Below are 11,741 nucleotides of genomic sequence, written 5' to 3' on the forward strand. Positions count from 1 at the left end.
AAAGGCTCACTCCAAAGAACTGTTGTGGGTCTTGGTGGTTATTGTGGCATCTATCATCATTCATCAATTGCAGTCTTTGGGCACATGTTTTTAAAAGTGGTTAAAAGTTTAAAACAGTCAAGTGTGGGATGAAGAGAAGTGTCTCGTTTAGATTAGCAAAAAGCCGAAAATACATCATCTAAAGATTCAAATCTCGCTTATGGTACGAAATTGGAATATGCCATAATGCCATATGCATTTAAAATTAAAGACTGAGTTACTTCATAATATACATAGAGGACATCACAGTGGAGTGAAAAAAAGAATTGAATAGCTCGTTCATTAGCAATTTAGCATGGAAATTGATACCTTCCATCAGTTCCATGTAACATACTCCGTACAATTTAGGAGTCCAATTCCAACAAGGATATATCAACAAAGCTGCATCATCCTTCAGGCACTACTATGTTGAGAATTTTCGTTTATTTGCAACGGCATGCTTTAGTTGCATAATTCTCTGTGCCAAATGTTGCTTACCTTCTCTATTCAAACCAAAAAATACAGTCCGAAAATTAACAGTGCTAGGAACAATACCATCATCCAACATTTCAGATAACAACTGCATTGCAACTTCAGACTTTTCCATCTCACAATAAATCGTGATCAACATAGAGTATGCTTTGAAATCTGGAAGTGGTCCTTTTAGTCTCATACGAAGGAACAATTTTCGAGCATCTTCAAAATTTTGTGAGTTGATATACCCACGTATCAATGCTGTATATGTAACAACGGTAGGATAGCAGCCTTCTTGCCACATTGTCTTAAAAATATCCAATGCTCTTTCCATCTGCTTTTCCTTGCAGTAATGTACAATTAACGATGTATAAACATGAACAGTTGGATGAACGCCTACCTGTTTCATAGAATCTATTTTAGCCAATGCCTTGTCTAACTCTCCGCTTTGTAAGAGACCATGAACTAGGCTCCCATAGATGTAACGGTCAAGTGTAGAGCGCTCTTCTTTGACATCATTTGCTAGAGCTAAAGCTTCTTCTACTTTCCCACACCGAAAAAGAGCCCTGATAAGCAAGGAATAGCTCAGAGGCTTAGCATAACCAACCTTTTGGATATATTCCATACACTTCTTCACATCTTCCAATTTACCTGATTGACAGAAACAGTTAAAGCAAACTTCAACCAATTCTTTATCTGGCACTAACCCTGTGTTAATCATCTCCTTGAACAGGCTGATGGCTTCGTCCAACTTCCTACCCTTTCTCCCACAGAGTGACAAAAGCAAGTACTTGTATGTACTTGCTGTTGGCTTCAAACCACTGGCTTTCATATCATTGAAGTTCATCAATGCAATATTAGTCAGGCCCACTCGACCATATAGCAATATCATGATTGTCCATGTATCAGGTGTTACCAAACAACCGTTTCTTTGCATTTCAAAGAAAAGATTTCTCATGTGTTTAAAATCTTTTCCTTTACCAGCTATTTTCATTGCCACATTGTAAGAATCTGTTGTGTGTCTGTAACCAGGCTGATTTCGAACCCATGAGAAAAATTGTAGGGCAGCATAACCATATTGACTGCAAATGCGTAGGATCTCAGTCACAAGATCTGGTGTATAACAAATTTGGAACTCCTCCAAGGCTTTTTGCATATCATACCAACCCTTTGGTGATGACAAAATGGCACAGACTTTATGTAGATCTTCGCTATTGAAAGATCGTGGTAAAGGCTCTAACAACAGAGAGTCCCCATTTTGCTCAATGTTATTCGACTCCAGATTATGCACCTTCGTCTCAGAAAAATCATCTTTTTCAGATGGTTCAACTGCTTCATAGTAATCCCCCCAATATTTTAGCATCTTCTTCACCTCTTCTGCTTTCTTAGTTTCCCTTTTCCTCTCCAAATAAGATACAACGCAATGGGAAATTTCCTTACTAATCTTAATTTTATTATCCTGCATTTGATACAAAACCTTGATCATTTCATCAGTCTTTGAATTCCTACAGAGCTCCTTGATGATTACAAAGTAACATTTTTGTGTGGCCTTAATTCCTTCCTCCTCCATACTTTCGAATAGTTTCCAAGCAGCAGAAATAGAGTCGTTGCGTACATGACCTGCAATTAATGCTGTGTAAGCCACAGAATCCAGCTTCACGCCTCTATCTAGCATCTCATTATAAAGAGCAAATCCCTTCTCATATTCGTTCAAGCTAAAGAAATGCTGCATCAACATTGTGTAAGTTGAAGTCAAGGGTGTAATATTAGCATCCTTCATCCCCTGAAACATATCCAACGCCCTAGCAAAATCATTTTTTCTCAAGTACCCATTAATCAAAGCTTCATAAACCACCTCATTAACAACATTTCTTTTCTTCATAATATCAACAATCTCCAAGGCATCATCCATCCTACTAGCCTTACAAAGTCCCTTCACCAGGATTTCAAAATGCTCAGAGTTTAACGTCAAATTCTTAGTCTTAAGATCACGAATCAACTCTAAAGCTTCTCTTATGCGTTCTGACATACAGAAGCTCTTTAAGACAAAGAAGTAGACATTCTGCTCCGGAATCTGAGAGACATTAATCATGTCATTTGCAACTAAGTAAATCCCATCAATATCTCCACAACCAGCAAGACAATAGAGCAGCATTGCATACTGTCTAATATCAGGCCTATAATCCTTTTGGACCATCTCTTTGTAAAACTCCAACGCAATTTCACCTTTCCTAGATTGACAAAGTACGCGAATCAACCATCCGTAAGCTTCAGCATCAGGTTCAAAACCCGATTTCTTCATTTTTTCAAAGATCAGCAAGGCCTTCCCAACCATCTTTGCCTTTCCATAATGCATTAATACGATGGTCCAAGTCCTAATGTCTTTCTCACAACCAAAACTCTCCATTTCCTCGACCAACCTCTCAACTAACTCGAACTCTTTAGCTTCCCCTGCTAGATACAACATTGTGTTGTAACTTGCAGTGGTAAGACAACTCCCATTCTTCAACTTCACCCAACTGAAAAACCTGTTAGCCAAATGTGGGACTTTGAAGCACCTCTTTAACACGTTTACAACAACATCGGAACTAAATTCACTGCCCGAATCATCCAATCGTTGTTCCATCGAAATCCCAACATTACCCTGCCTTACAATCTCTGTTATCTTCTGTACAACAAAACTGTTATCATCATTTCCAGTCAAGTTTCCTACTTTATCACTATTAACAAACACTTCTTCACTTTTACCCTCAATTTTCTCTTGGGCATTTTCACAAACACCTTGTGTGCAATCCCCATTTCCAGAAAGATCTAGAGTCATTGCAACAGGGACAGAAACACCAGATGGAATTTTACTTAGGGCAAGATTTCCAGTACCCAATATCTCAGTAATTTCACTAAACAAAGAATCATGATCATCTTTTTTCAACAATGCTTGCTTCTTATGTCTAGGTTTCTGGGTATTCTGAGATTTTGATTGGGTTTTTCTCTGTGAAATTGTTGAAAATTTGAGGTATATTTGAGAGTTGCGTGATTGGGCTAATTTGTTGAATTGAGATACGCGGGTGATTGACATCTCTTCTTGATGAAAACCAAAAAGATCCAGCCACTGTATATACTTAGTGAGTAGTCTGAGTACAGTATAAAAAACAATAGTGAGAAGAGCTTTTTTTTTTTTTTTTTTTTTTTTTTTTTTTTTTTTTTTTGAGGGAATAGTGAGAAGAGCTTGAGATGTACAGAAATACTTGCGTGGACCTGGTCCACAATAATATTATTGTGGACCCGGGGTTTATACACACGCAACTGACATTATATTAAACATAGTGTCCCTTAATTTTAACATAGTAACCTTATTTTTAACATAGTAACCTTTATTAAAGTTGTATAACATTTAATACTAGTGTGAACTTGAAATACGACGTTATGACCCTAATTTTAACATAGTGACTTTTATTATTTATATTGACCTTATAAAATATTTTATTAAAAAAATTAACCTCTTATAGCCTATATACTATCAAAATGACTTTTATTTACAACATAGTGACCTTCATTTTATTATAGTGACTTTTTTTTTATTAATAAAACAGTCATCTCTAATGTTAGTGGTCCACAATAATTAGTGTGAACTAGGTTCATTTAAGAATTTGTATGAGATGCACTCAAAGCGCAAGGCCTACACAAGAGTTACGGATCACCCAGGCCAGGTCGGGTAAGATAAGCTCGCGTGTTGTGCCAACAAACCTCGTGCTTGGTGTTGACTGTTGAGCTATAGAACAAGCCAAGGGAAAAAAAAGGTGACATGCCTAGCTTGTGTCAATTTATTGTGAGTGTGAGCTGTGAAGCTCAAACAATCCGCTAATGAGATACAAAGTATTAATTTTTTTTGTACTCCGTAATTAGTTTGATGTTTTTTTTTTTTTTTGAAACACAATTAGTTTGATTATAAATTCACAATTTGTGTTGCAAATTCATAAAATTTCCTTAGTACTTTATATATTTCCTTAATTTTGTGCGATGTCGTTTATGTATATTTATGTTATACTTTATGCCGAACAATCCATATATATAAAGAGAACAATCCACATACTTTCTTATGCCGAACAATCCATATATATAAAAACCAGTAAAACTTAGTTAGAATTTCTTCTCTTTGTCTATTCCATTTAATAAAGAGAAATTTTGACCACGATTATTCGTTGAGTATACATAGTAAATAAGAAAAAAAATGCGAGTATATATACGTAATTAAAGATATAACTACGGAGTAATAGAAGATATGCATTGAATGTGGTTAAAAAAAAATTTATAAGACAACATTAAGGAACAACGGCGGTAAATCTCTACAATTTTGGGGTAATTAAATAACCAGTCCTTACAGAAACAACAATAGTAAAGCTCAAAAAAGGAGAAAAACAATCCCGCTTGTCAAGCTAACACACAGATCATCATCACCAAATTTAGACAGTAAGATTTCCAATATCATTGATGACATGAAACCAATGTACAGATTCTTCTTCTTCTTCTTCTTCGCCGCTTTGCCATGGAAGGCCGTGGTAAAGTAAGTAAATTCCATCAACATATACCAACATTCTTTGCATCATTCTTCCTCTTCCTTGCATTCCTTCTATAAAATTCTTTAATTTTCCTGATCTTCACGTATTATGTTTATGAAACTGTTTGTCTGTCATTCCTGTGATGTCTGGCAACTCTATTCGCTAAATGGTTGAATATATGTCATGCAGAGTATTATGTGTCGGGCTGTAGAATCGAGTTATACATATGCCATGCTAATTTTCAAGTAGAAATGTTAGCCCGAATCAAACAGAATCAGAATAATTCCATGTAAAAATCTGTCGGTCAGGTTGTGCCATACATAATTATCGATACATCAACCATCTCTAGTATGCATGATGCAAGAAAATAAGCTTTATGCTTCATATGTCATGATATAGGCCAATAGATGCGTGTTCTGTTTGTATCGGTTAATCTGCATTTTATGGTTTAAAGGGGTATTAAGTATAAACCATTACAAAGTCCCAAGTAACTAAGTAATGAACATATTTTACAAGATGAATTATGATGCATTACAAATTTACAATACACTTAATTACATTATCTTCAACTTTTTTTCCACTAACTAAACAAATGAAACATGCAGGAAAAGGAGTGGAAATCAGTCCCTCAGTTCGGAGCCTGGGATCAAAAAGGAGAGATAAGTCCAAACTATTCCATGGTCTTTGGCCAAGCACGAGCTCAACGAAAACAAGCCAAGATGGATGTTAAGCATGTGGGCCTAAAAAATGAACCGATCTTTAAAGCTCCACCGAATCCTCATGTCCATCACCACCACAATCACCAAAATACACACCAAGATGATTCTACATCCATGGTAACTCTCTCATCCAAACATATAAATTGTGCAAGGTTTCACAGAAATTTTAATGCTGCAGCAGCAGTAACATTACTGACATAGGGTTGGCTAGTTGGGTAGTAAGCTGATCAAGTAAGCTCAGCCAAGCCTTATTTTACAGGGTTTGGCCACTGTTTTCAAGCTCAAATTCTGGCTGGGCTCAAAAACCAGCTAGCCGTTTAGGAGCCTGTCCTGACCCGACCCATGATCAACTATTAGAGAAATTAGATTTGTACTTGATTTTGATATTGATCAATAGTGTCCTTAGATCAATACAAAAATCAAGTATGACCCTAACAAAGACTGTAAATAAAAACACACTCTATGATCATAAAGTGTAAATTGCATTTCCCAATCTGATACTAAACACTATTTTTTTGCAGAAGAAAAACAAAATTATGGCGTACTGTTGCATAATGCCTTACTAAAAAGAAGAATCCCTGCTGCAATTATTGTCAAATTCGTGTAAAATCATAGCTACTATAAGGTGATTAAAAGCAGACATCTGTTATATGAATCAGTAAATAATATTTTTATGCAACTGAAATCAAGGCTTGGTCATTTTTTATCTCACTAAATTTTGTTTACTTAGATAAATTCAGAAAAATTAAAATGCATTTGCAGTTTGTGTCACGCCACAGGAACTTTTTTTCCCCTGCATGATCCAAAAAATTCAACAATGACGTGTATTGCTCATGCTTAAATTCAGTTCATGTAACTGATGCAAGTAAAACAAAGGTGAAACTTTATGTACAAAGTATTTGCAATTTTAAGTGGAAGATCTGGATCGTTTTACCGGAGCTTGGAGAGAAGAGAGATAATTGCTATCTGCCTTTTCAATACCGTCGAAAACATAACTGAAAGGAGGCATCTCTACGTATTTTCCAGAACCTGGGAAGGCTTTCAGCTCCCCATTCTGCCAGACAATCTTTCCCCCCGCAATAGTCACTTCAACCTTTCCCTAGAAAAATAGGCAAACCCAACAGGAAAAGGTTCAGAAAAATGCAAGGTTTTTATACATAACACTTCCTCCATCCCTATATAACAGTTCATATTTCAATGAGGTTCACTTTTACATCACTACACCGATATGTTTAAAATTTTGGAGATGTGTATCATTTAGTGTAGTATGCGAATTTTGACTTTTAACTCACAAGATCCAGATGATATAATTTTGAATTGGGGCAGACAAATAAAATAGTGGCCAGCAGAGGGACAGCCAAAGCAATAAAAAGATAAATTGTTTATGATTGTGATTTGCAAAAATAATTCTCAATATCCATATGATAGTATAGAAAGTATAAAACATAAAGATATTAAAATTAGCAGCAGATTTACCTTTCCCGTTACCCCCTCATAGACATTTGTATCAGTCCTATATTGATGTAGTTTTGCTGAAATTGTGAAACTTGCATTAGGATTGAGTATTATAATGTCTGCATCAGATCCTGGGAGTATTGCTCCTTTTCTTGGGTATATGTTAAAGATTTTTGCACTGCATAAAGAAACTTATCAAGAATGAACGGACAAATTAGGAACCGTATGTTTAAGTGTCAAGATATATACCATTCTGTGCTGGTTATCCTAACATAATCACTGGCTGATATCTGCCCAGATTCCTGAATAAACAAAGGCACAATCAAACAAAATTGAAACCTTTGAGCTTTTTTTAAGCAAAATTATATTCATGGATGCTACAATCTTTGGAAGCTTACCACCATTGTATCCCAGACTAGATGCATCCTCTCCTCAAGTCCTAAGGATGAGATAACAGCGAGAAATTCATATTTGAATTATTCAATCAAATATGATTACTGTTAGAAAAGTAGAAACTAGAAAGTATCAATCTTGCGCTTACCATTAACACCATTTGGAATTTTTCGGAAATCATCAATTCCGAAAGCCTTTTGTGTTGAACTAAATGTACAGTGATCGGTTCCGACTAGCTGCAGCATGGTAAATTACAATGTTCATCATCTTATGTTTATAAATTAATATCCAGAATGAAAAGATGTCTTCAACTTTACTAGGATGAGCATCATCCAAAATATAGAATAACCAACAAAATAGTCTAGATGCTCAATTGGAAATTTTTTGTGAAATTTTGAGTCAACATGTTCCTAAACGGCAGAGTTTTTTTTTCTTTTCCCACGGAATCAATATCAAATTTTCTCTAACAATGGAAGAAACCTGAAGGACTCCAGATGAAAGAGCACCCTGAAGCGCCTTAGCATGACCAGCTGCCCTAATAGGAGGACTCATGACATATCTGATCCCCACGAAAAAAAAAAAAAAAAAATACAGAACAAAAAATAGGTGAATAAAACTGGTAGTTTGACAGAGCGAAAATAAAGCAGATAAAAAGTGGTACTTACTTCGATGCAATGGAGAAGTCAGGATCCCAAAGCACGGAATCATTCAGGATTAATCCAGAAACCACAGGCTCGCCGATGACTCTTTGCCCTGTAACCAAGAAGAGAGACAATAAGTAGTCGGTATAAGAGGATTGTAAAAATTGACAGCACCTGATCCTCAAAAATAACCATAAACTGTGAACCTGATTTTCGAGCTTTGGCTACTTCTTCCATGGCATCAATGCTCATCACATGAACCACATATAGAGGTGTGTTTACAAAACGCGCTAATCGAATAGCTCGAACTGTTGCCTCTCCTTCAAGCTGAATGACCATGAAAGATATGACAAATTGAAAAACAAACTTCATGCAACTTCAGAGAAAGAATCCCAATGATATTTGTAACCACTAGCTATAATGTGCTGGTTATACTTTTTATCTACAAATATATCAACCCATGCCTCACGGAGAAGTATAGAATGTTCTAGGAATGATGAGGAACCATAAAACAAACTCCTAGCTTTCATAAAGTTCATAACAATTTAACTTGACTCTTCAGAAATAGAAAGTTGATGCACAGAATAACTCCAGGAAGGAAAAAGATCGGTGAATGAGAAACAGGTGAAAGAAGTAGGTTAAAATTTGCAATTCCCTCCGTCAGACTCAGATACAGAAAAATATAATAAACAGATATTTGAAGTCCAAGAGGCTCTTCAACTAATAAGAAAGCATTCAAAAGTCGTAAACACTGAATAGATGCTAAGAAATTACCAGAGGAGGTCTTGAAAGAGCATGTCCCTCAGGACCGGTGATGCCAAGTTCTATCATTCGCTTCTGTCCTTCAAAAACAGCATCACCATTTTCTGCATGAACCATAGGCAAGGCACCCAAAGACTTGCATTTCTTGAACCCCTCTATCAAAAGCTCATCATTTATCATGAAAGACCCCTTGTACGACATGAAGAATTTGAAAGAATTTATACCTGAAATTTGCAAAGCATTTTAAAATTTAATCATTGACTATGAAAGATATAAACCTGAGAAACTGAAGCACTAACCTTCCTCCTTTACCATCAAATCCATCTCTTTTGAAACAACTTCATCCCACTTTGTAATTGCCATATGAAAACCATAATCCATACATGATTTTTGAGCCTTTTGTTTGTACAACTTCAAACCGGCAGTTAAGCTTCCATCAACAGGTATGACAAAGTCAATATGCATTGTCGTACCACCAGCTAATGCAGCAGCTTGACCACTAAAGAAGTCATCGATCGTCTGAGTACCCATGAACTCCATATCCAGGTGAGTGTGAGGATCAATGCCTCCTGTTAAGTGTTTAATACATGAAGTAAGCTAATGATACACGTTATTTCCTGTATCATACAGTTTACACTACCTCTGAGCCAAAATGGTAGGCCACTTTAGCTCTTAAAATAACAGGTCACATTATAAATTTAGCAAAACAAAGTTTAAAGTCCACATTATACTTAATGCCTTAAAAGAATTCCAAAGAGAAAACAGATTGGTATGATGGAGACATAAGAAAATAATTAGTAAAGAAAAGTTGTAGTATTTTTAGCTCATTTAAATGAGCTCATATGTGGCTTATTATGTAAGGATAGAAGGAGTGATAAGTTTGAAGTACCTGGCATGACATACTTTCCAGTTGCATCAAGCACAACGACATCATCACCCACCTGTTTGCAGAATAAAAATTTGATTTCACAGTTCAGATTTAAAATAAAGAGTACTTCTACATTCTGAGGCAGGACAACTTAAGACCAATTATGTCAAGAGGAGAGGCCTTTCCTAGTTCCTTCAGATTTGTTTTTACCAGGAACTCCCCTAACGCAGTGGAGAGGCCTCTCATAGTTTTCGTAGAGTTTCTGCACTGGTTATGCCTCCAGATCTACGACTGTGTTTTTGTGCATGTTATATGACATAGCTTCTTTGTGTCTGTCAGATTGTATCAATACTTAAGACTGAATTTTTTCACCTCCACGCTTTTATGTCTTCTCCACTTTCAAATTTCTCAATTGTTCTTTGTTTACTCACCAATTGCTCTAACAACTCCCTCGTCCGATTTAAATCATAATCATGGATACTACATAAGTTTTGTAACACTCCTCAGCTATGATCAATGCATTATTGCACTCTCTAACCCTCACTCATTACAAGTGAAATAGTCATGACCCATGAGACATCAACAACAGTCCATCACTACTTTCCGATATATGACAACGTTTTCCGAACATCTCAACATATGTAAATAAAATTCCCAATGTAGTAATGAGGCCAACAAACTTAACAACATGATCACTGGAAAAATTAGAACCCAATGTCCCACCCTCCCACCATAAGATTGGCACACAACAAAAACAATTACAAGAACATCATCTAGGTCACTAATTGGTGATTATATTACAAAATAATACTCCATAAATTAAACAAAGGGTAAAAAATGGGTTGACAATAATTACCTTAATATTGGGTTGGACAGCAATAATTAAACCATCTTCCACATAAACATCAGCAACTTCTTGATGATGGGCATTAACAACTGTTCCTCCTTTAATCAATATCTTTGATGATGATGATGATGATGAAAATTGACACCCACTTTCTCCATAATCAATTCCAGCATCACAAAACTACCCAGAAATTAAAACCCATCAAAATTTAATATTGTAAAACATGATAAATAGCTGCTAAATCATAGATTATATGAAAGTTGACAAAAATCATAAAACTTATCAAAACCCCAGAATAAATTAACAATTTTATTAGCAGAAAAATGAGGAACTTACATGATTGGTGGCTGTTGCAGGTAGGAAAGAGAAAGTTGCAAAGAGATTCACCAAGATTAGCAACTGAGTGATCATCCTAGTTAATCACCCAAAGATTGGAGAAGTTTTTATTTTGAGAAAAGTTGGAATTTCTTTTTGTTAGTATAGTGAATTCATTTGATTTGATTTGATTTCAATTAAATTGAGTAACTGACGTTGAGTGTTAAGACTTTGGGGAAGAGGATTTTTGATGCTTTGTTGACGTTTTCTTTCTGGGTTAATGAGCCAATCATATTATTGATTCCTGGAATTTGCTCCTAATTTTTTATTCTACGAGTATAATATAATTTTTGAGCCCCACTTGATAATTTATGAACACGGGTTTGTTTATTAAATGGCAAACTTAGAAATAAATGGCCAAAAATATGGACCGTTCATGATAGAACTGCTAATACCGTTAATGATTTTACCGAACCTTAAAATTTATATTAAAACAAACAAAAATGATTGGGTTCATTGGTGTTGAAATTGGGTTCATTGGTGTTGAAATTATTATTGATTTAGTACATCCGAGCTGTAATGTAAACAGTGACAATCTCTCATTTGATGAGAGTTGTTTTTTTCTTTTTCATTTTTTCTCAATTATGATTTGCAAAAATCCAAACTCATAATACTCAAATGATGTATGGTACA

At 35.5% G+C, this 11,741-nt stretch overlaps 2 protein-coding genes across 2 annotated transcripts; both read right to left on the reverse strand.

Annotated features, from left to right (window-relative positions):
- Nucleotides 1–257: 257 nt before the first annotated feature.
- On the reverse strand, nucleotides 258–3,647 carry LOC145605543 (putative pentatricopeptide repeat-containing protein At5g06400, mitochondrial). The gene has a single exon (XM_081661613.1). The coding sequence runs from the start codon at nucleotides 3,566–3,568 to the stop codon at nucleotides 443–445; it is 3,126 nt and encodes a 1,041-aa protein (XP_081517739.1). The 5' UTR covers nucleotides 3,569–3,647; the 3' UTR covers nucleotides 258–442.
- A 2,819-nt stretch (nucleotides 3,648–6,466) lies between these two features.
- LOC145605256 (dihydropyrimidinase-like) lies at nucleotides 6,467–11,371 on the reverse strand. The gene is made up of 13 exons (XM_081661302.1): nucleotides 11,070–11,371; nucleotides 10,743–10,913; nucleotides 9,908–9,959; nucleotides 9,318–9,587; nucleotides 9,031–9,242; nucleotides 8,463–8,583; nucleotides 8,281–8,368; nucleotides 8,096–8,174; nucleotides 7,764–7,851; nucleotides 7,621–7,661; nucleotides 7,472–7,524; nucleotides 7,244–7,400; nucleotides 6,467–6,866 (listed from the first exon to the last, which is right to left on the reverse strand). The coding sequence occupies exons 1-13, from the start codon at nucleotides 11,142–11,144 to the stop codon at nucleotides 6,675–6,677; spliced, it is 1,599 nt and encodes a 532-aa protein (XP_081517428.1). The 5' UTR covers nucleotides 11,145–11,371; the 3' UTR covers nucleotides 6,467–6,674.
- Nucleotides 11,372–11,741: the final 370 nt, after the last annotated feature.

Source organism: Chenopodium album, chromosome 22, assembly GCF_948465745.1.
Source record: "Chenopodium album chromosome 22, dcCheAlbu1.1, whole genome shotgun sequence".
NCBI lineage: Eukaryota > Viridiplantae > Streptophyta > Magnoliopsida > Caryophyllales > Amaranthaceae > Chenopodium > Chenopodium album.